We start from the raw sequence: 21,817 nt of genomic DNA, 5'->3' as shown, positions 1-21,817 counted from the left end.
AGCGCCTGGCCACTTTACACCCCTTCTCCTGGCCCAGGGCCCCCCATGCCTGTTCTCTCGGGCCTTCTACTCACCTCATCTAAGAGGAGCATATTTCCACCAGCTGCCACTACCTCTCAGAAGAAAAGAGTTCTGCCTCCTCTGCTCTTGGCCTCTTGTCCTCTGATGAACATCTTCAGTAACCCACACTACCACACCCTGCCTCACTTTTCTTCAGGAGGCTCTTCCTTGCCTCTGGAATCTGCCATGCTTCTCCCCTGAGGCAGCTGACATCTGTTAAGGTCCACGTTGTTTTCCCTAAACGTCCTACATTGAGGCCCTGCTCCAGGACCTCGGAGTGTGACCCTGTGGAGATGGGGGTCCTCACAGAGGTCACAAAGGTAAAATGGGTCACTGGGTGGCTCTAAACCAATCTGCTTGGGACCATCCTAAAAGGAGTTCAGAACATGAACACACACACACACACACACACACACACACACACACACACACACACAGACAAGCATGTAAGAAAACAAGATGCTGCCACCAAGTTCAAGCAGAGAGGCCTCAGGAGGAGCCAGCCTGCCATCACCTCTGGCTTTGACTCCTGCCACAGGGAGGCAAGAGAGTGTTGAAACCTCCAGGCTAGATGAACCAAGCCTCCCTCCTGAGCTCCTCCTACACTCAACATGGCACCAGCAGGGACAGGCAGACACCAGGACCAGACTTGCCACACAGGGTAGCAGGAGGCACAAACCTGTAAGGCACAGGGCAGGGTGCCCGGGCAGGGCTGGCTGCAAACAGAGCTGTGCATCTAGAAGGGAGAGAGGAGGGATGGCGTGAAGCTTGCTCTCCAGATCACTGCCATGCCCTCTGCAGGTCCTGGCCTCTGGACTCCTCAGCACTGAGCTCTGCCTCCCCTGAAACCCTCACTTCCTCAGCCCCTCAGTTGAGGACTATACTGACAGGTGCCAACTCAGGGGGCCTGCCTGACCCCTGGGACCAGAGCTTTCTGAGGCTGACAGGAATGGGATCACCTCACAGCACTGGCTGTCCAGACCTTAGCCACATTCCTCAGAACAGCTACATGCAGAAAAGGTGAGCCAGGTGGTGATGGTGCACACCTTTAATCCCGGCACCTGGGAGGCAGAGCCAGGTGGATCTCTGTGAATTCAAGGCCAGCCTGGTCTACAAAGCGAGGCCCAGGAAAGGTGCAAAAGCTACACAGAGAAACCCTGTCTCGAAAAACCAAAAAAATGAAAGAAAGAAAGAAAGAAAGGAAGAAAGGAAGGAAGGAAGGAAGGAAGGAAGGAAGGAAGGAAGGAAGGAAGGGAGAGAGAGAGAGAGAGAGAGAGAGAGAGAGAGAGAGAAAGAAAGAAAGAAAGAAAGAAAGAAAGAAAGAAAGAAAAGGTGCCCCCCTCGTGCCTGTAATTGAGGGCCTGCTCTTCTAGCACTGAGAGGTCAGGCGGCTACTGTGCTCCACTGACCCTAGATGATGTCTGCCTGGCCCCCTTCTCTGCAAAGTGGCAAAGTGCCCAGATAGGGGCCTGTTGTTCCTGGTGTGCCCTGTGTGGCATTCAGAGCAAAGTTCCTTACTGGTCATGCCAGGGGAATGTCTGAGCCAGCCCTGCAGAGCAGGCAAAGATGACCATCTCCAGCTCTCTTTGTGCCCTGGGCTCCAGCCACTCTGAGAAGAGAGGATGTGAGCCCTCCTTGTACTCAGTGCCCAGCTATGTGGGGGAGGGCAGAGGACAGAACCTGACTCACTGCCAGCAGAGAGGACGGAGAAGAGCTGAGGTGACTGTCACCAGGGCAAGGAGATGGGCACTGTCCTGCCCCCTCTGCCATCCCTGACCTGAAGTCTGTCCCTCAAAGACCCACAGTGAACTTCCATGCCATGCTCCCCAGGGCCTGGTGGCACTCACTGCCTTGTTCTCCAGGGCCATGTGGCGCGGCCTTGTTCCCACCCACAGAGGTAAGACTGGGAGCTGGTACTTGTAAGGAGTCCACACACTTCCTTCACTGCCCTCCCCAGTTCCACATACAGAATTTCTAAAACACATGGTGGGTGCCGGCTGCTATACTAAGGATGCCATGATGCCTGTGGGCACTGTGTGGTATACTAAGGATGCCATGATGCCGGTGGGCATTGTGTGGTGTGCTAAGGATACCATGATGCCTGTGGGCACTGTGTAGTATGCTAAGGATGCCATGATGCCTGTGGGTACTGTGTGGTGTTCTAAGGATGCCATGTTGCCGGTGGGTGTTGGGTGGTGTTCTAAGTATGCTATGATGCCTGTGGGTGCTGTGTGGTGTGCTAAGGATGCCATGATGCCGGTGGGTCTGGGCAGTCATGACTGCATCTTTTGATGTCCACTGCACCTATTCCCGATGCTGAGGACCATGTAACCTGTGGTCCTTGTCCACACCATACTCCCTACCTGGGTGGAGGAGGGATAGCTACAGGATTGGGGTGGCTTTCCAGACAGCAAGGAAGGCCCGTGTTTCTTCCTGCTGGCCTGGCCTTGCACGGATAGACCCATCAAGAGCCAAGGTCTTAATAGAGAATGAGTCCCTGAGTGTCCTGGAGATGTCCAAGGACCCGCACCAAGGGGCACTTGTTATGGTGACTATTAAGCCCCCGACAGGGAAGCCATTTCTTGTTACTGTGTAGAAAGGAGGTGCTGCCTCCACTTAGTGGCAGGTTTCAAGGGGCGATAACACAGGTACCACCGCCATGCTGTGTTCCTCAGGGACAGAAGTCCTCTTAAGCCAACCAGGCCTGCCTCGCTTCACTTACTCAAGGGCTGCTCACATGAGGAACAACAGAGTGCAGGAGTCTGTCTGTCCCCTCTACCCCCAGACAGCAGCCAGTCCTGGTGAGCCTGGGCTCCACACCAAGGAAGCAGCTGGTCTCGGGCTGCCCAGGCTCTGCTCCAAATGTTGGCTGAAGGAGACAGCCTTCATGCTGAACTACTTGCTTCAATGGCTGTACAGACCAGAGAGCCCTGGATGTTGAGCCCTCCTGCACAGGCCCAGGAAAACAAGGCTGCCTTCTTCCCTGGTCTGGCAGCACCCATCCCTCAGGGCCTTCCATCTGGCCAGGAATCAGAGAAAATGAGGAAGGCTGTTGTCCCCTGCAGCTGGTGTGGGGCCTGGACCACCTTACCCGGTCCTTGAGCCTTACTGGGAGAAGGAGGGAGAGCGGGGAACCGGCTCCCTTTCCTGGCTCTGTTCAGTCTTAGGTCAGGGCACTTCCCTGAGCACATACACATATGAGAGTATAGCTGGAGCCTCTGGGCACGCCAGGTTCCCTCCTTCTGCTGAGCAGTTGGGGAGCACAGGGGGGGCCCTGCAGATGAGATGGTGTCAGGCTCTATGGTCACATCTCCACAGATAATGACTGAGGGCAGATACACAGTTTGTTGCAGAGAATCAGCCATTGGTGAAAACAGAGCATACAATGTGCTGTTGCTCACTGGCCTCCTACCTGGAAAGCCACAGCAAAGACTTAATAGGATGCCAGCGCAATGAGGCAGAGTGATGCAGAGTCACGGGGGTGGGGGTGGGGGATGCAGGGGTGGGGTGCATACGCTCCTTACAGCCAAAGGCGGGCTGCTAAAAGGATCCTGCTAGCCACTGCCTCCCTGGTCTCTGTGTTCCTCCCTGCTGCCTGTCAGACCCCTGCTTCTGTTATAGCCTCACTTCTTCCTCCTCCTCCTCCTCCTCGGGCTCCTCCTCTTCCTCCTCCTCCTTCTCCTCCATCACTTCCTCCTCCTGTTTTTCTCCCTCCTCCTCCCACTCCTCTTCATTCTTCCCCTCCTCCTTCTACTCTGTACCTTAAGAAAGAAGGTACCACCCTGGAAATCACTCCCACTCGGCTCCCAGGACCTGGGTTCGAGCTCTGTACAGGTTCTAGAGCACCCTCTGAATGCTGTGCTTCCTTCCCATCCAGGGTGGCTATTGTCTTTCCATCTCTAAAACATAATCCTAGTGTCTGGCACGCAGCAGGGCATCTGTGGGGTTCAGAACTCATCCCTTCCTAGAGGCTGGCCTTTGCTCTCTGGGAGGCCATATTTATCTCATCTGAGCAGCAGCTGTGTTCAGGGAGAGCTGGCCACACCTGATCATCTCAGGATATGGGTGACCAGGTTAGGAAGACCAACCTGTGCCCTAGGACAAGAGCCTCGGGTTGCAGGGGAGTCTGTTGACCTGGCATGTGGCCTCAGTCGGTCCCATTCCTCCCATGCCCAAGGCCCAGGGAAATCTCAAATGCAGAGCTTACCTGGTTGGCAGTGTTCCACATGCCCTGTCCAGCATCTGTGCATAAGGGTGACGTGCCCATCCCCACAGGGAAAAGACAGTGAAAGTTCCGCATTGGAACTTACTGTGTGTTCTGACCATTCTGCCCTCAAGAACTTGCCCTATGGCAGGATGACCAGCTATCAGTGAAGGTGTGAGAACTGTCGAGCCCAGGCACAGTTTGGAGCCACACATGTTCTGATGGCCATAGGGACTATTTGGGTTCCCCCAAACTGTCATGGCCATCTGTGTTCACTGACTGGACAAGGAAGTCAGCAAGGCTGGGCCATCTGGTGTCCTTGGGGCCCCATTAGACCTGCATGATGGCTCATTGACCTGTCTGCTCCCCCTACCTTGTGGCCCTCTGTCCCCTGAGCCTCTGAGGCCTGCCTGAGAAGCATGAGTAGATGCTGGTCTGCATCTCCCTCTCTACCCTGCCTGTGGGGAACACACCAGGAAGCCACAAATCTCACCAACCTTGCTCTTATCTTCAGTCCTGGCTGCTTGCCGACATGCCGGGTGCCAGATAGAGGAGCCTGTGGACAGAGTCCCAAGAGGAAGACGTCAAGGGGTAGTTCTGGGTGTGGTGTCCCTGCATGAATACCTGCTCAGTACCCTTCAAACACACCTCCTCTCCGTGACATCGAGACCCCAGCTCCTGAGCTTTAAGCAGCTTGGCTCGTGGGAGGCAATGACATGAGGAATGGGGAGAACTTCCCAGTGTGGGCCAGTTACATCTATGGATGGCAGCATAGGTTCCAGGGAGCCTGGGCACACTGCCCAGATGAGGGTAGCCAGAGGGGTGCTGAGTAGGAAAGAAGTTCTCACGGCCAGGACACCATGAAAGCCGCAGCACCCACACTTGCCGGAGCTCTGGTCACAGCATCAGCAACTAACCAGAAACCACCTTCATGGAGAATTGTGAAGAGCCAAAGAGAAGGCCTCGGGGTGGCCGGCAATGGCAGGGTCCCACACAAGGCCCTGGCCATAGGCTTCATCTCCCCAGAGAGCATAAATAAGTGTCACTAGCCTGGTCAGACCCTCATTGCAGGGTGGAAAACCCATGCCTGAGAGGGCAGCCTGGACTCCATCCCCACAAAAAGCCCTGGGAGGTCTCACTGCAATGGTTGGACTAGCCCAGACTCATGAAGGGGATCTTTGTTTCCAGAGATGAGGATACCTTCATGTGAGCACGTGTCCCCAAGCCACTATCCCAGTGAGCCGTGCTTGGCATTGGCCAGCCCTCTGTCTAAGGGCTCCATTGACATTGACAGTGGAGCCTCTGCAGAGGGCCTCCCATGAGGCAGCCACAGTGGCTGGCCTGACTCTCAGGATCTCGCCTTGGGAACAACAGGCGACAGTGGGGATGAGTCTGACACATCTGACATCATCCCCAGCCAGGGCTTGCCTCAGAAAAGGGAGGCCTGTCTGACACACAGATTGGAATGCCTCTCTGTGGTTACTCAGCACTGATCTGTAGACAGAACACAACAGAGGCAGCTGCTACCAGCTCTGTCCCCTGCCTAGCCCTGCTCAGCTGCCCCTGGGACCCCAGGAGAAAGAGTAAGTTGCCAAGGAGATGAACTATCAACACAAGGCCATCCTCACTTGGCCCACTGATCATGCCCACCCTATTTCTGGTCCTCAGCTCTCTCCCCCCAACTCATCCCAGTGTCCCTTGGTCACGTGCTCTGGGATGAAGCCAAGTCTCTCAAGCAGCCTATTTCTGTCTCTCCTGCTAGCCCTGAGCAGGGGTTGAGGAGTGAGCTCTCTCCTCTTGCTGCATCCAGTCTAGTAAGGACCAGCTCACCAGGCCAAGCCAATCCTCTATCACTTTCAGCTTGAATGTAGGCTCCTGACAGGGGCCTCTGCCTTCCTATTCACCTATTCATTCTTCAGCCTCCAGCCTCTCACCATGGCCAAGCCAAGCCCTGCCCAAACATCCTCCAAGCAGTACTCCCAGCCTTCTTCTGCTGTATCTGGGATATCTTGGCCTCACACTGGCTCCCTCTGGCTAGCTGCTCTGGAGGGTGGGCTGGCCTGCCTCACCTATCTGTCCCCAGCACTCGGTGGGAAGTGGGAGACACAGATCCTTGTTCCTTAATGAAACTCCAGTCTAGACTAGGCTGTGACCTCTGCTCCAGTCCTTGACCTCTGCTTCCCCTGATTTTGGAACTACCTAGCCCAGTTTTGGCCAAAATAATGCAAGTCAAGTCACTGAGAATCCTTCCCTCCAGGTGCCTGGCCACCCTTCCTGTCTTGTGGCATACCTCACTCACCTCTGGTGTCTGAGCCTTGCCCCTACTTTCAGTAAAGGACCCACCCTAGACACATGTGCTGGTTAGTTTTCACTGTCAACTTGACACAGTCTAGAATCATCTGAGAAGAGTTTCGCTTGAGGAGTTGGCTAGATCAGGTTGGTCTTAAATTTTAATTGATGTAAGATGACTCAGCCCATCATGGGCGACACCATTCCCTGGCTTTGTGCCCTGGACTGCATAAGAGCAGAAATAGCTAGCTGAGCACTAAGCAAGCAGGCAGCACGATTTCTCTATGATCTTGACTATGGATGTGGCTGGCTTCTTTAAGTCCCTGCCTTGACTTCCCTGCAATAACGGCCCAACCTGGAATCATGAGCCATTAACCATTTCCTCCTCGATGCTATTTTTTTTTAAGATTTATTTATTATGCATACAGTATTCTGCCTGCATATATCCCTGCAGGTCAGAAGAGGGCACAAGATCTCATTACAGATGGCTGTGAACCACCATGTGGATGCTGGGAATTGAACTCAGGACCTCTGGAAGAACAGACAGTGCTCTTAACCTCTGACCCATTCCTCCAACCCTCGATGCTACTTTTGATCTGGATATTTTATCACAACATCAGAGATGAAACTAGGATTACCTAGTTTCTCCCTTGAGATCAAAGGGTCAGAACAAGCTACCCCCAACACATGACCAGGCAGCAGCATGCAACACCCATGTCTTCTGCGGCAGAAGGATCACTTTGAACTGGTTACCTGGTTATCTGGGGATATGGGAAACTCAGGAATGATACAACAGAAAGGAGGCCACTCACTACAAGGGGACATTCAGATCTGTAGAGAGGTCTCTGTGTATAAGGGCACATTTTCATCTGGCAGATGGGGAGACTGAGTCACTAGGGGTCCCATCACTGGGGAGGTGTGATTAGCAACTGCAATAGAAAGACACCCCCCCACACCCACACCCACACACAAAGTCTCCTTCTTCCATTTGGCATCTTCCTGACACTCTTTTCTCATGGCTAAGACAGTGGTATGTCAGCCAGAAAGTTGCCCTCTGAGATCCACCCTGGCTCTCCTGTGTGTGCGGGAGGGCCACTCATTCATACACTTCTTGCTGCCCTTTTATCCTTCACCTACCTTCCATCACAGGGGGCCCCACTAAGCTAGGAAGGGTGAAGAGAAAACTGTGTTTCCTCCCCTACCAGGACCGTTGCCTCCCGACTCTGCTTTCAACCAATAGGAAAGAAATGAGGGAACACTGAATGCTATCATCGGAATTTAATAGCAGCCAAGAACCCTGTCTGAGAGGTTCATCTAGGAAGAGAGGCTGTGAAGCCTGGCTTGGTCTCCAGCCCCAGGAGTCCCAAGGAGCCCTCTCCTTTACTACACTGTCCAATGAAGGCCGTTGCTGAGGTTATGACTTCCGACCAAGCTCTTACACCAGGCCCAGACTGAACATCTTAACCCAATGATGTCATTCCCAATAGAGTTTTGAAATGAAAGCATGCTGCCTCTTCGACTTTCTGAGAGACAGGACTCAAAGGGAGTAGGCATAACCTCCTCTTCAGGCCTGTTAGGCTGGCAAGCTCCTAAGCACCTGTGTGACCTGGAGCTACCTTCAGTTGGTTGCTCTGTCTCCCACACTGCCTTGGGGGGAATGTGACGTGGCAATACCATCACCTCTCTGCCCCTCCTGCCATCTGTGGCTCCCTTAGGTCTACACCACCATGTCCTCTGCTGCGCTGTGGGCCACTCAACCTATTTTAGGGAATGAAACATTGCATGATTCTCAAGTGAGACATGTAGCCATGAAGGTGGCTAAGCTCCGTTACTGTCATTTTCCATTTTGACACTATTATTGTGATTTTATTTTATGGGTATTGGGTGGGGGCACGTGTACCATGGCACATGTGTGAAGGTCAGAGGGCAACTTTGTAGAGTCAGTTCTCTCTTTCCACCTTTACTCGGGTTCCAGGAGTGGAACTCAGGTCATCATTTGTGCAGGAAGGGTCTGCAAGCATTGAGCCACCTCACCGGCCCTGTTAATACGGTTTTTAATGGTGAGTGGGTGGGGTTCCAGTGAACACATTAGAAGGCTCTTTTCTCCCAATTTTCCTTGCCAATGTTATGAAGGATGTTCCTTTTCACACACCAGGAAGGAACCCTGGTCTTGCTGCAATGTGACAAGGGGCACCACAGGCCGAGACTCAGGTGGGGCACAACTGAAAGTCTCTGAGTTCTCAAGTGGGAATGAGACCTGAAGGGCAGTGGTGGGACCTCACAGTCTGCTCTTTGGCAGCCTGATCTCACTCACTCTGGTTCACTGACACCCTCAACGGTGATGCTGCTGAGTAAAGATGGCTGTGAGTGTGTGTGTGTGTGTGTGTGTGTGTGTGTGTGTGTGTGTGTGTGACAATGTCAGCTCCCAGCAGCACTATGACCAATTTCACCCCCAGCACAGTGAGCAATAGGTACATCCAAATGCTTACCTTGAAGGTACATCTCCTCTCCCTCTGAGAACATCTGGCCGCACCTGACGCATAGCGCGCATGAAGGGTGGTAGTGCTTCTCCCCAGCCTGGGGAAAACACAAAGCAGGTAAGTGGGTACCCACCAAGCTACGAGTAACATGCGGGGAAGGAGAGGCATCTGCCCTGTGCACACATCTGGAAAAGCTGGATTGTGAACACATCAAAGGCCCAACAGCCACTGGGATCAAAGATCTGCATAAGCTAAACAGGGGACACCCAGGGCATCCAGGGCCACTTCAAAAGTTAGGAGACCCTAATCTCCGCCCGCCTTATCCTTGATCCCGGGAGAGCAGATGTGCAGCGAACCACTCCTGAGTATGGCTGTGGACAGGTCAGTATCAAAGGAGGGTCTGGTCCCTTCACTTCCGCATGTTCTGGGGGACAAGAGGTGGAAGCAAGGATCAGAAGGTGGGAGGAGGTAACGTCATTTCTCTGGTGATGGGAACAGGGAGGATAGTTTGAGGCTGTTTTGTTTTGTGTCTGTATCTCTGTCCTCCTCCATTCTCTCAATTGGCACTTTCTACTTTAGTCATTCTTTAAAACTGTTAAATTAGATTACAAATCTTAATCCTAAAACAATAACTAGATTACACTAATTGTACATTTCTGGCCTCTGGCTTACTTCTACATAGTGCCAAGAAAAAAAATCCTAAAGTGCTGTTTCCACCATCCCCAGCCAAGAATGCTGCTCCCAGGGTGCGGCAGGTGGGCCTGCAGCTGAATGTGAAAGATGAAGCCCGCATCTCACAGCATCCTAAAATGGGAAGAGGCTCCACGCCCGCTTCTGAACTTGAATCTTAATTGACACCTTCCTGAATAAGAAGGGGGGTGCTAAGAGCATCTTACCTCACTCCCTACTTCTGCCTCTTTTCCCTTGGGAAAAAAAAAAAAAAACCTAGGCCAAGGCCCCTGCACATGGGAAGGGAGAATCTAGAATCTTCTCTGTGTGGGCGTTGCTGGCCACTCTATCACTTTCCTCCTGGCTATCAACTCAGCCCCACCCATGCACATGTCTTGAACCAAGGAATCCTCAGGGCAGAGAAGAGAGACCCCATCTATGGTGGCTGAGTCTAGCCCTGGCCCCTGTTCATGTTAGCTCTGCCCATTGGGTTCCTCTGAACCTCCCAGCCTCACCAAATGGTCTTGTTTTCTCCCAAAGCCACCTACTTCATAGGAGTCTCCCAATGCCCTTTAACCTCATCCCTTCCGATCCATTCCTCACCGCTTGGTGAGTGTCTGGGCTTCTTCCCCCCCAGAACACACTGAGGTTTGCTGGCAGGGCTGGGGCCTGGCCCCTTCCAGGACTGAACTGCTTCTTGGACAGTAGTCATACCCAGTGCCAGCCTGAATGAGAGGGTAAGGGTCCCGGTCATTTTGGTGATTGCAATAGACAGCATAGTGAGTGTGCAGGGGAGTGCTGTGCTCTGAGTGCTGAGCAAAGGTTGAAAACCACTCTGTATTTTTAGAAAAGCCAGCTGATTTCCAGAATTGATGTTCATAGTTCATGACCTTCCTACCTCCCCCCCCCCTGCTCCCCACAAGTCCTCCCAGAAGCTCTGTGACAGCCCCAGGGTCAACAAGTCCTGTGTCCATTTGCAAACTTAAAGGGACATAGAAGGCTGGTGGACACTAGGTTCAGGGCTGGAGAGATGGCTCAGTAGTTAAGAGAGCTTGCTGATCATCCAACGGACCTGAGTTCGGTTCCCAGAACCCAGTCAGACATCTCACAATTACCTATAATTCCAGCTCCAGGTTATCCTATGTCCTCTTCAGGTATGCAGCATGTGGCATACACAGAGATAGAAACACATTGGAGAGAGAAGGAGCGAGACAGACAGACAGAGAGACAAGAGACTGGATTTCCCCCCATAATAGTTGCTGCCATGCCTATAACTTCACACACACACACACACTACTCAGTTCCACACATCCTAGGGGTTCAGTTCTGTGGCAGTCCTTTATATAATACACTATGGGTGCAGTATAGCCTTCACTGTTGTAAGAAGCATGGCGGTGGAGGGGGACTTGAGCAAGGTCATTCGGTGGGCAGATGACAGAGGATGCATGGAGATGCACAGAACATAGAGGATGCAGACAGTCTGAACAGTAAGGAAGAGAAGCCAGCACAGGGGAGCCGGTCCCAGGTTTATCAGGGCCCAAATGAGAGGAACTCCAGATGGTGGTGACTATCCTGTGCTGACCCGAAAAAGTCCACAGAGGCTGGGTGTGCTGTGGTCCTAGCTTGGGTGGTGGCTACCTGAGTGTGTCTGATTTGTGGAAGCATGTCCAGGTGTACATGGCCACTCCTCTCTGCATGTCAGTGCATGTTATGGATACCCAAGTCCAAGAGTTCCATAAACAGACAGAAGACCTAACTACAAGATCCAAAACATCACAACCATCAAGAGAAAAGCTTGCACAAAGCCCATGTTAGCCTGGATGGATACTTAGATTGGACAGCCAAACCATAAGCAAACAGAAGGACAATCAGAAACCAGGCTTCATCAAGACCCACCAAAAGCTCATGTCCATCAAAGGGCACTGGCAGAAAGCTAAGAAGACAAGCTGAAGAAGGGGAGAACAGCTTTGCAAGTCATAAACCCTGTAAGAGTACAGGATCCAGAATATGTAAAGAACTGTTGCCATTCAACAAGACACAGACCAGACAAGAAAGGAACAGCATTTTTGCTGGTAGATGAGGCTGAGGAAGTGTCATTGAAATCTCTCATCTTCTTGCTTTCAGGTCTAAGTCAGGCTCCTAAAGAGCATGAACAGGTGGAAGCAAGTTCTTCTTAGAGAGTGGGGCTTTCAAATCATCTCTGGATGTCTGAGGAACCACAGAGAACACTCATTGCCACAGGGCAGAAGGTAGATGAAGCCATGAATGCAGGGCCACACAATGTGCACAAAAGAACAGTGAACCCAAAGACAACTGAGAGAAGATTCTCAAAGACTAGGTGCCCACTTACCTGTGAAAGACCTTTCCTTCTATGACCACAGCCAAACACACCTCTGTCATAACAGCTGTCTATCCTGCCATAGCCAGTGATCTGTCTGCCATTACCCTGCCCACCACCAGGGACAGCCTCCTGGAGATTACTTTGCACAGCTAGGTAAAGCAAAGTGGTTGGAATTGTGACGGACAGCAGGGGAAAGAACAGCATTGCTCATCACCTCTGAGGACCACGACTCTGCAAATAAGGCTGCCGTTCAGAAATGCCTCACTGCGAGTGGCCACCTTGACAGTGGCAGCCACACTGAGAAGCAAGAAAGTTGAGAAGTGAACCCTGAGATAGCCAGTGCTTCCTGCAGGTTCATATGCTTCTGGAAACTCTGGCAGTGGTGGTGGAGCCAGCCTGGGTGACAATGACCGCCTTGGTCATGGAGGAAACGTCAGTGACCACAGTGTTGGTGGATACAGTGGCAATGTTGATGGCTCTAATGAGTTTGGTAATGACGATGGTTCTAGGGGAGGCAGTCCTGGTTACTCTGGAGAAGGCAGAGGCTATGGTAGTGGTGGGTGGGGCTATGGTGGAAGTGGCTATGACAGCTTTGACAATGGGGGACAGGGAGGAAGCTCTGTGAAGGAGGCAGTGCAACACATTCATCCGTAGGATGCTGCGTGGCTGTAGAAAGGAGGAGGTACCCATGGGTGCCACAGCGTGGACAGCCTGTGAACACTGAAGGAGAGGAAGCCAACCATGTAAGTCAGCAGTGTGACTCAGAAACATCTAGAACAGGCAAATCCACAGAGGCAGCCAGGGGTCAGAGGTGACCCTGCCTGTATGGAGGGTTCCTTTTGGAGGATGGGAAAGCTTGGAACCAGTGAGCAGAGGTTTGGACAGTGACTGCAAATGCCTGAGATGCCTTGGAGTGTGTGTGTTTTAGCAAATTCCCAGTGGTTAACTCTATCGCTTGGGCTCCCTCCATGTCTGGAAGAAGTCGGTCCCTGATGGCAATCTTGTGATTGTCCATGTGTCAAGCAGCACATTCAGGGCTTTCTATGCACCCATGTCCATTGTCTGTGCGGGCATTGTCATCCACACCCACTGCTCAGATGAGGAACCTGAGGCCCAGGGAAGCCAGAAGAACTACCCAAGGCCTGAGGACTCGTAGGGCAGAGCCATGGCTTTAGCCAGGTTGGCACCTCCCAGCCTGGAGCAGATACCACTCCCCAGAATGTGCCACAGCCTCGGGGCAGGCAGACTGGCTATGGCTGAGCCCCTGTTGGTTCTGGAACCCCCAGCATGGGTTCGCTGTACCCCCATTGTCCATGTGGTCAGTTCCCACACCTGGTGGTGCCACAAGGTAATGGTGAAGGGGAGGTGGTCAGAGTGCCTACTCTGGGTGCCTTCTCATATTGTCATGGCACATGCCTGACTCACTACAGAGCCCCACACCTAAGTCTGAGCCACAGGTGAGCCGATGCCCCCTAGCACCACCCCTCCCTCAGTGACCACACATCTTGACTGCATGGGGACAAGCATCCTCAGCCCCACAGCTAGGAGAGACCACTGTTCTCATTCTTGCTGGGGACCACTCATCTGCAAAGCATGGCAGACAGCAGCGGAGCCACATTTCAAGGATTCTCTATGTTCTAGAACAACTCATCTGTGAGGGAGACATAAAGCGGGAGGCCTGAGTCCCAGGTATCATAGAAGACACCATTTGGCTATGGAGCCCACTGAGGGGATGAGCCTTCAAGTCACCAGACCCATGCCAGGTCACAGCAAAAACCAGGATGATGACTCTTGCCTAAGACCTTTATTTATTTTATGTGACCTGACTGAGCCTTGTGACCTGTCTTGGAGTTCACTGTCTTCTACTATAATATAGGGGGCCTCCCAGTTCAGGCTAGGGTAGGACGATAGGGCTTTTATACTTTTGAGGACACAGTTTTGTCAACCCACCCACCCCCGCCGCACGCATGCTGCTGCTGCTGCTATACACAGAGGTAACACACGAGGCCAGTGAGGGTGACAGAGTCAAAGTTAAGTATCTTTGTCACAGCCCACTGTCACCATGTCTCCCTCACAGTGAGGGGTCTTCCAGTCACCTATCCAAGCAGGGTTTCCCACAGGAAGACCAAAGCATATGAGAGCAGGTGGTTTCAGCACTGAAGTCTGGGTCACTATCCCTGCAGCCCCAGCAGGCAGATGGCCCTTCCCTAGCTAGCCCCTTGCCTGCTTGGGGCTCAAGATGGCTCATATTTGAACAGTGCCTTAGGAACCCAAGAGGTTTGGGCAGGGTGTGGTTTTAGAAAAAAAAAAATAGCTTATGCCTTCCAACAAGCAACTGTCATCTTTATCTAAACAGACCAAAACTGGCAACGGAGATGTAAGTGGCTCACAAGGGCACGGGGTCCCTGCAGCCCCAGCAGGGCCAGGCCAGTAGGCAGGGCTCCAAGGACAGTCCCCAGCAGCCCTGAAGAAAGTGACACTAAGGTGGGGTAGAAGTCTCATGCCTTGAGACATTGCCTCTCCTCTGTAGGCTGGAGCAAGGGACCATGCCTCACACGGCCAGCAGAAATCCAGATCTTCCTAACTGAGCCTCACACACCCAAGGCCAGCACCTTCTTCCTCGAGCCCAACCATAGGGTCTGATGCAGCAAGTTATCTAGGGAACCTGGACATGCCTTCTGCTGCCCCTGGGTTCTCCTTAGGTTTTCCCATGGAAAGCAGAGCTGGACCTGCAGGTAGCTGCTTGGGGCCCAGGGCAGTCTCAAAAGTATATATACCATTATCTTGTTTATTTTTGCAATGTTGGGTTTGAACTCAGAATCTTGCTGGGCAACGGCTCTTCCACTGAGCTAGAACCCAGCCTTTGGTCTGCAAAGACAATTGTCACTTGGCAGCATAGGCTAGCCTTGAATTTACAAGTCTCCTGCCTCCAACTCTGAATACTGGAATTCTAGGTGGGTACCACCGTGACTGGTTTGCAAATTCCCTGTGAATGTCCAAGACTGAATCCAGATGCTTAAAGTTCTGATTGCCATTGTGCAATGAGGAAATGAAATTTACAAGACAGAGCCAGGACCCAGGGCAGTCACCAGGCAGCGCAGGAGTGCCTGATGGCTGCAGGTGTACTGAGTCCCCAGGGTTCTTCCACCTGACACCCTGGGGGAACCACTTGTTCCCAAAAGAAGAGCCAAGTTTGTGCATGCCCAGAAAAGCCCCAGAGGTCTGGAGTCCCTGCCCAGACTCTGGCTCTGTCCCCATGCTCATCCCCCTTACAAACCCCAGCTCCTCACTTCTCAGGATCGGTTATTGACACACCAGGCCCCCTGGGTGCCCCTGTCCCCACCTCCCTCTTGATCTTCACCATCAGATCCACTTAGAAAGTCATCTTGGGAAACTGTGCCACCCTACCCATACAACCACTCTTAAGGCCCACCAAGGGATGCATCCATGAAAGGTACCCTGAGGGGGGGAACACAGGCCCACAGTCAAGCATAAGTACTCCCTGGGGACAGAGAGTTGGAGCCAAACACAAGTGGGAACAGCTGAGGCCCCCAGCCTGCAGTGGTATACACACTCGTGTCAGTATCTGTATGTGTGCTCGTGTGCCTATTCGTGTTGTCCGTATGTACATGTATGTCTCCATGTCTGTGTGCTTGCATGTGACATGCTGTGTGTCTGTGTGTCTCTGGGTATGGTATCCATGTGTAAGTCTGTGGGTTGCCTCTATGTGTGAATGTGAGTGTATGTGTATGTGTGTGTATGGATGTGTGTGTATAGGTGAAATGCAAAAATATCATTTCTAAATATTGAATAGTTTAGGTGTCAGCATTTGCTAGGAGCGATTTTATTGTTTATTTTACATAAGCCTCTTGAATACACTTTTGAAATAAGCACACTGGTTTTAGAGGCTTACGATGCCGTCTTCGTTGCTATCTTCAGCTTTCAACTGCTCCCAACTCTTTGAAAACACAGTTTTTCCTCTGCCAGTAGTAAAGAGCACATGCATGCAAAGTGCCCGTGGGAATACAGAAGCGGGCAAGTGAAAGGAACATCCCATCATGTCAGGAGATGGTGTATGGAAGCAGAAGTGTTTGTGTAGGCCCCTGACCCAGGGCAAAGCAACCTGGGCAGCCTCCTTTCCTGCAGAAGCTCCCGTCATCCTCCATGGCAGGGACCCAGTTACCCCCAGCTCACAGTGGGACACAGGGAGTCCCACGGGAACTAATACCAGGAATGGAGAAGGAAAGAGGGATGGAAGAAGGGAAGAAGGAAGGAAGGAATTAATTAGTGGTCCCAGAAGGACCTGGGCTTCATGTTACCATGGAAATAGCCATGGGTATAAAGCCCGCACTGAAAGCGGGATCCAAACCATGGTTCCAACAGGGTTAATAGAGTGAACCAAGTTACACCCCCATACCATGCTCACCCCTACCTTTGCAGAGAGAAGAAATGGGGCTTATAAAATGGCTAGCTGAGGACTAGGCTCCGGCCACTGCCAGGGACACAAGCTCCTTTCCCATCTCCCTGAGGATGTGCCTCCTGAATCCCCCAGCAAACTGCAGCTCTCTGCCTGTTGACTCCAGCCACTTCAGGTGTGAGCTCTGCCTCGTCACCCACAGGCCGCCTCTGCTCTCATCCGTCGATCTCTGCTAACGCCCCTCCTGGACCCTACAGGTCCCCACGGAGCAGGCTCCTCAGGACTGCCATCATCGAGTGACAGAGGACAAGCAGAGGGAGAAGTACCTTCCATCACCAGGAACACACATTCTCCAGGCAGTGCTGCTGGCTCCAAGAGCTTAAGATGGCACCGTGCCTACCTCACACAGTCACAGCCCAAATGGGGCTGTTGTGGGGGAACACAGGAGGCTCCCACTTGGGCCTCACAGAGAGGACAGCTGGGGGCTGAAAATGGTCTCGGGGGCAAGAGGGACTGCAGGGACCTCCAGCAGCCCGCCCACCTAGCTCAGCACAGCACATCCTGCCAGCTCGGCCAGGCTTCCTACCTGCACAGGGTCTGTCCCCAGCCCTTCTCAGTGCACGTGTCCTTTTTCTCTTTCTTCCAATAAGTCCCTCGTTCCTGTAGCTCCCCAAGGGCCCAGTGTCACCAGCCGGGCGCCAGGCTGCCTGGCCCAGCTTCAGGCAAGTGCCACTGCAGCGCTGCTGCTGCTCCCTTCTGCAGAGCTGGCTGTCTCCACCCGCAGCTCCCACCTCACACCCGCCAGGAGGATGCTCAGAGCTGTGCAGAGCCCGCAGCATAATAACTCAGCCGTGCCACCTCCAGTCACCACCACCACCGCCACCACCACCGCCATCACCACCACCACCACCGCAGCACACTCGCCCCCAGAAAAAGCAAAACCAAAAGCATGCAACTCCCTGGGAAGCCCTTCCTCCTCCACTGTAGACTGTAGAGGAAAACCAGGACTGCCCAGATCCTGTCAGCCACGAGAGCCCCTTTCCACAGTCCAGAATATGCCAACAGTGTTTGATAGAACCTAGTCTCGACTTCTGCACTTGGCCCAGAGATGCACTAGGAATGCTCACTCTACAGATGTGGTCATGCACTAGGGATGCTCACTCTACAGATGTGGTCATGCACTAGGGATGCTCACTCTACAGATGTGGTCATGCACTAGGGATGCTCACTCTACAGATGTGGTCATGTGCTTGCCTTGCTCTCACCATGCACGAGGGTCACCAATGGCCTCACAAAGATGTCCCTCCCATGCAATGTCCTGGGGCAACTCAGAGCTGAGATATGGGAAATGGGACATGTCCTAGCGCAAAGCAAACCTCACCAACTCTCTCCAAGCCCAGCTCTCAGCCCTGGGCCAGGTCTACTCACCTAGGCCAGCTTTTCGAGGTGAGGGTCTACTGGGCTCTGCTCTGAAGTGGGCCAGGTTCCCAAACTGTGCTTTTAGTAGCCACTGCAATGGCAGAGGCGGATCCCAGATGCACCCACATCAGCCCACAAGGTCACAACTTGGTGAGACAAGATTAGGTTACCATGCCACCCGAGGTGTGCTCTCTGGCAGAGGTCAGGAGATTTAGGGCAGCCTTTGTTCACATGAGGCTCTGCTGGGGGATTCCCCACACCTGGCTGAGCCCTAGAGACTTCTTCAAAGACAGAGGGACAGCTGTGTGGTCGGCCAGGTGCACAGGTACCAGGAGATAAGGGAGAGGCAGGAGGCCCAGGTCCAAAGGGAAGAGAGGGCTGGTTTCCTGAGCTTGAGGTCTTTGGTGGGAGGGCAGAGTGCAGGCTTCAGTGTGCTTTGGGGAGGGACATTCAGAGGCAGGGAGGCCAGGTAAGCTATCTAGGGAAGCAAAACCACACAGCTGTCACAGTTGCCGTCACCCCTGGGGGCTGATGCTGGCAGATGCTCTTTTTAATAAGAGCCACTTAAGTCCCTTTAAACGCTCCCAGGGCACATAGCACTCTGGAGCAGGAGGAAGGAGGATCGGGAGTTCAAGGTCAGCCTGAACCATGCAAGAAATTCAAGGCCATCCTTGGGCTACATGAGACCCTGATTTTAAAAAAATAAAATAAAATAAAAAATAATGATAACAAAAGCCATCGAGGGTGAACTCTTGTTCAGGAAGAGAAACAGGGGAGGATCCTGGACAGAGTGAAACTCCAGCAACAGTCGAGGGGGTGGGGGGCCAAGCAGGGTGAGGGTAGACAGAGGTGGGGCCAGGCTTCCATGGATGGGACAGGCTAGTCTTTTGTCCTAAGCCAGAAATGAAAGTCACACTATTCCTGCACGACCCACTCAAACCACGTGAAGACCCCAGGGCATAAGCAGTGCTTATGAAAAAGAGGCGGAGTGGCCAGCCTGCCTCAGGTCTGGGGAAAGGCTGAGCCTTCCCAGAGCCAGGTCGGCAAAGGCTGGGTGGGAGAGGACTCTACTAAAAAGCAGGCAATTGACAGTGACTGCCATAAACTGTGCAAGCATTTGCAGTTCTGACCCGGCATCCATGTTTCTGTGGACTTTATCTGAGGGGAGAGTACGGAGATTACCAGTATGAACAGAGCCTTGGGAAAAGATGTCCACTGTAGTCTTATTTACCACAGTAAATCAGAGTGTGCCATGCCTAACAAGAGGACCAGTCTAGCACATCCCAGGTCCCACGTGAGGAGATGTGTGACACATGTTGACACATGCTTACACCTGAGTGAGCTCTGAGTGTCAGGCTATGGAAGAGAAGTGGGTCACAAGAGATCACACACAGCACGGCGCCATCAACACGAGCTCTGTATGGAGAGGGAAAGCCTTGCAGGGTGCTAAGGGTTCTGGGCACAGGAAGCGACAGCTAGAGAGGATCCGGGGCTCTTTCTGAGATGACTCAGCTCTCAGAAAGTGCAAGCCCTGGCCACAGGCTTCTCACCTCCAGCACGCGGCCCGTGATGTACTTCTCACAGCCATCGCAGCGGATGCCGAACTTGGTGTGGTAATCAGCCTCACAGTAGGGCAGCCCATCCCTGCAACGAGACAGGCAGTCAGGAGGGCATGGGGCCACCCACTTGGCCCCCAACCTGAAACAAAACTCATAAGAGGACTCTCTCTCAACGCGGAGACAGGGCAGCTTTCCTACTCCGAGGGACAGTTCCTGGACAGGCAGCAATCATTGACCACCCACTTCTGCCACGGCATGAGAACTGTGAATGGGTGAGTCCTGCCTTCTGCCTGTGATTTCAAGTGTGGCTGTACACCCAGTGCTGCTGGTGACAGCAGGAGTCAGTGTAGAGGCAGACTGTTCTGGAAGCTGTGCTCAGGAGAGTGGCCAGCTCAGTTCCGTGTTAAACGGGCTAGCCCTCAGCCCAGTGTCATGGGAAGACAGTGCAGACAGGCTATTCTCCCAACTTACCTATCCACTTTTCTGGGCACTGTGAGCCTAGTAATAGATGAAGGGCCACAAAGGCAAGGAGAGAGGGCTGAGGGAAGGGAAGGCTCCGGGAGGCACGGAGGTTGCAGGTGGGACCTCTGTCACCCCACTCAAGATGGGAAAGGGTTGCTGGGAAGGGACCTGCAAACAGCCTTGGACTCAGATGCCTTCAAGTGGGTCACTTACCGTCACTGAACCTCAGCCCCTCCCACAGTCAAACAGGAGAAATGAGAGTGAGGTCTTCCTAGGAGGTGTGTGGGACTGCCTTACGAAAGCACTTAGTGCCCAAGACCATTGGTGTTGCTAGCTGCGGTGGTCTTCAGCCACTGGCCACAGCTCAACAGGAGCTAGTGTGGAGGGGACAAGAGGGTGGACACTGCCACTAAAAACATTCCCACTGGAGCTGCAGCCCTTGTGAACTCTACCTAGATTTCCACAGCCGTGACAGGGAGGCATACTCAGGCTGTCGGGGTTTAGACCGAGTGCCGCCACACTCCTTCCCTTAATACCTCACAAGGCCTCAGGATGAGTGCTCCAGGGCGGGGTGCCCCTCTCTGACTGTCCTCCACTGACCTCAGCTCCCAGAGGTGCCTCCCAGGAGAGAGGATGCAGGCCTGGAGACCCCACAAGCCCATCTATCAACAGCAAACCCAGGAAGTTCTTAGATCCCATCTCCATGGCAACACCAATGTGATCTCCCCCTCAGTTCTGGGATGGCTCTGGAGGCTGCTAAGTAACATGCTGGTGTGGGTGAACCACCAACGCCCTGTGTGGGGTGGCACCTGATGGGGGGGGGGCAACACTGCCATTTTCTTCAGGGTCCTACACACCAGCAGGCTCTGTCTGCCTGAGTTATTCCCCACAGTATGACTGTGATGGAAGGTGGAGGACTCAGGCCTCACAGACTCATCCATGTGAGTGCAAGCCCACTTTGGCTTGAGGACATCATTTTAGACAATGTTTCACTTTGTGATCAACGGGTCACATGGTATTCTATTAAGGAACACCAAGAGATCCCTGGTACTCTCTATTCAGTCCCCTTGGGTGACAGGCTATACTGTCAACCTGGGTGCCAGCATGAGCATATTGGCCTCTAGGACTCTGTACATGCCCTCCTGGATATTTGTATGTATGTATATGTGTATGCATGTATGGGTGTGCACGTATATGCATGCATGTGTGCATTGTGTGCACATGTGTATATGTATGTGCATACGTGTGTGTACATGCATGTGTGCATGCAGATGTGTACACACACTCCACTCTATGCAATCTTACCAGGGGTCCTTTTTCACCTGATCAATCCCTACTTGGATTCTAATTTTGGAACATGGAGGAGGACATTCCTGTGATAGGGGGCACTCTTTCAATCACCACCCACCTCACTTCACCTGCACTTTCTGCCTCACCTCCCTGATCCCCGGGTTAATATATATCCCAGCTCAAGACATGATCCCACAGTCTCTGGCAAATGCTGTCTCCTCCCCAGGCAGGCTCAACCCCTTAACCGCATGCTGGGGGAGCACTGAGCCAATGGGTAGGGGATATCCCAAAGTCCATCTCTGCAGATCAGAGCAGGAGCCTGTAGGCTCCCATGCTCCCATGGGGCCAACCAGCCTCATCAGTCCTTGCAGCTAGCATCTGTCAGCTGGTATGTGCTCCACGGGGCATCCAGTGCCAGGAATGCCCAGGCACTAAGCAGGTGGCAACATCCTGGAACAGAGAGGTGGGTGTTTTATGAAGTCACAGCTGGCAGCCCCCAGTCCTCTGCTTCTAGCCACAAGCCAGGGCTGGAGACAGCAACGCACTTCAGCATGGCTGCTAGGAAGGGAGAGGAAGGCTGCAGGGACCAGAGCAAGTCCTGGCCCTTGTTCTTTACCCAGCAGCAGG

General features: G+C 53.0%; 1 protein-coding gene across 20 annotated transcripts in view; it reads right to left on the bottom strand.

Moving 5' to 3' along the window:
• Ablim2 (actin binding LIM protein family member 2) overlaps positions 1-21,817 on the bottom strand; it is a 130,526-nt gene that overhangs the window by 53,391 nt on the left and 55,318 nt on the right. For 10 of the 20 annotated variants that reach the window (XM_036200469.1, XM_036200473.1, XM_036200474.1 and 7 more), the window contains exons 6-9: positions 19,430-19,523; positions 9,043-9,130; positions 4,762-4,820; positions 740-796 (exon numbers count right to left, since the gene is read on the bottom strand). In XM_036200469.1, coding sequence (XP_036056362.1) covers positions 740-796; positions 4,762-4,820; positions 9,043-9,130; positions 19,430-19,523 — 298 coding nt within the window. The remainder of the gene's footprint in view (positions 1-739; positions 797-4,761; positions 4,821-9,042; positions 9,131-19,429; positions 19,524-21,817) is intronic. The other 10 variants (XM_036200471.1, XM_036200490.1, XM_036200480.1 and 7 more) reach the window with 1 other exon arrangement.

Source organism: Onychomys torridus, chromosome 10 (assembly GCF_903995425.1).
Source record: "Onychomys torridus chromosome 10, mOncTor1.1, whole genome shotgun sequence".
Lineage (NCBI taxonomy): Eukaryota > Metazoa > Chordata > Mammalia > Rodentia > Cricetidae > Onychomys > Onychomys torridus.
The sequence above is the reverse complement of the archived record's forward strand: the minus strand, read 5'-3'. Positions and strand labels throughout refer to the sequence as shown.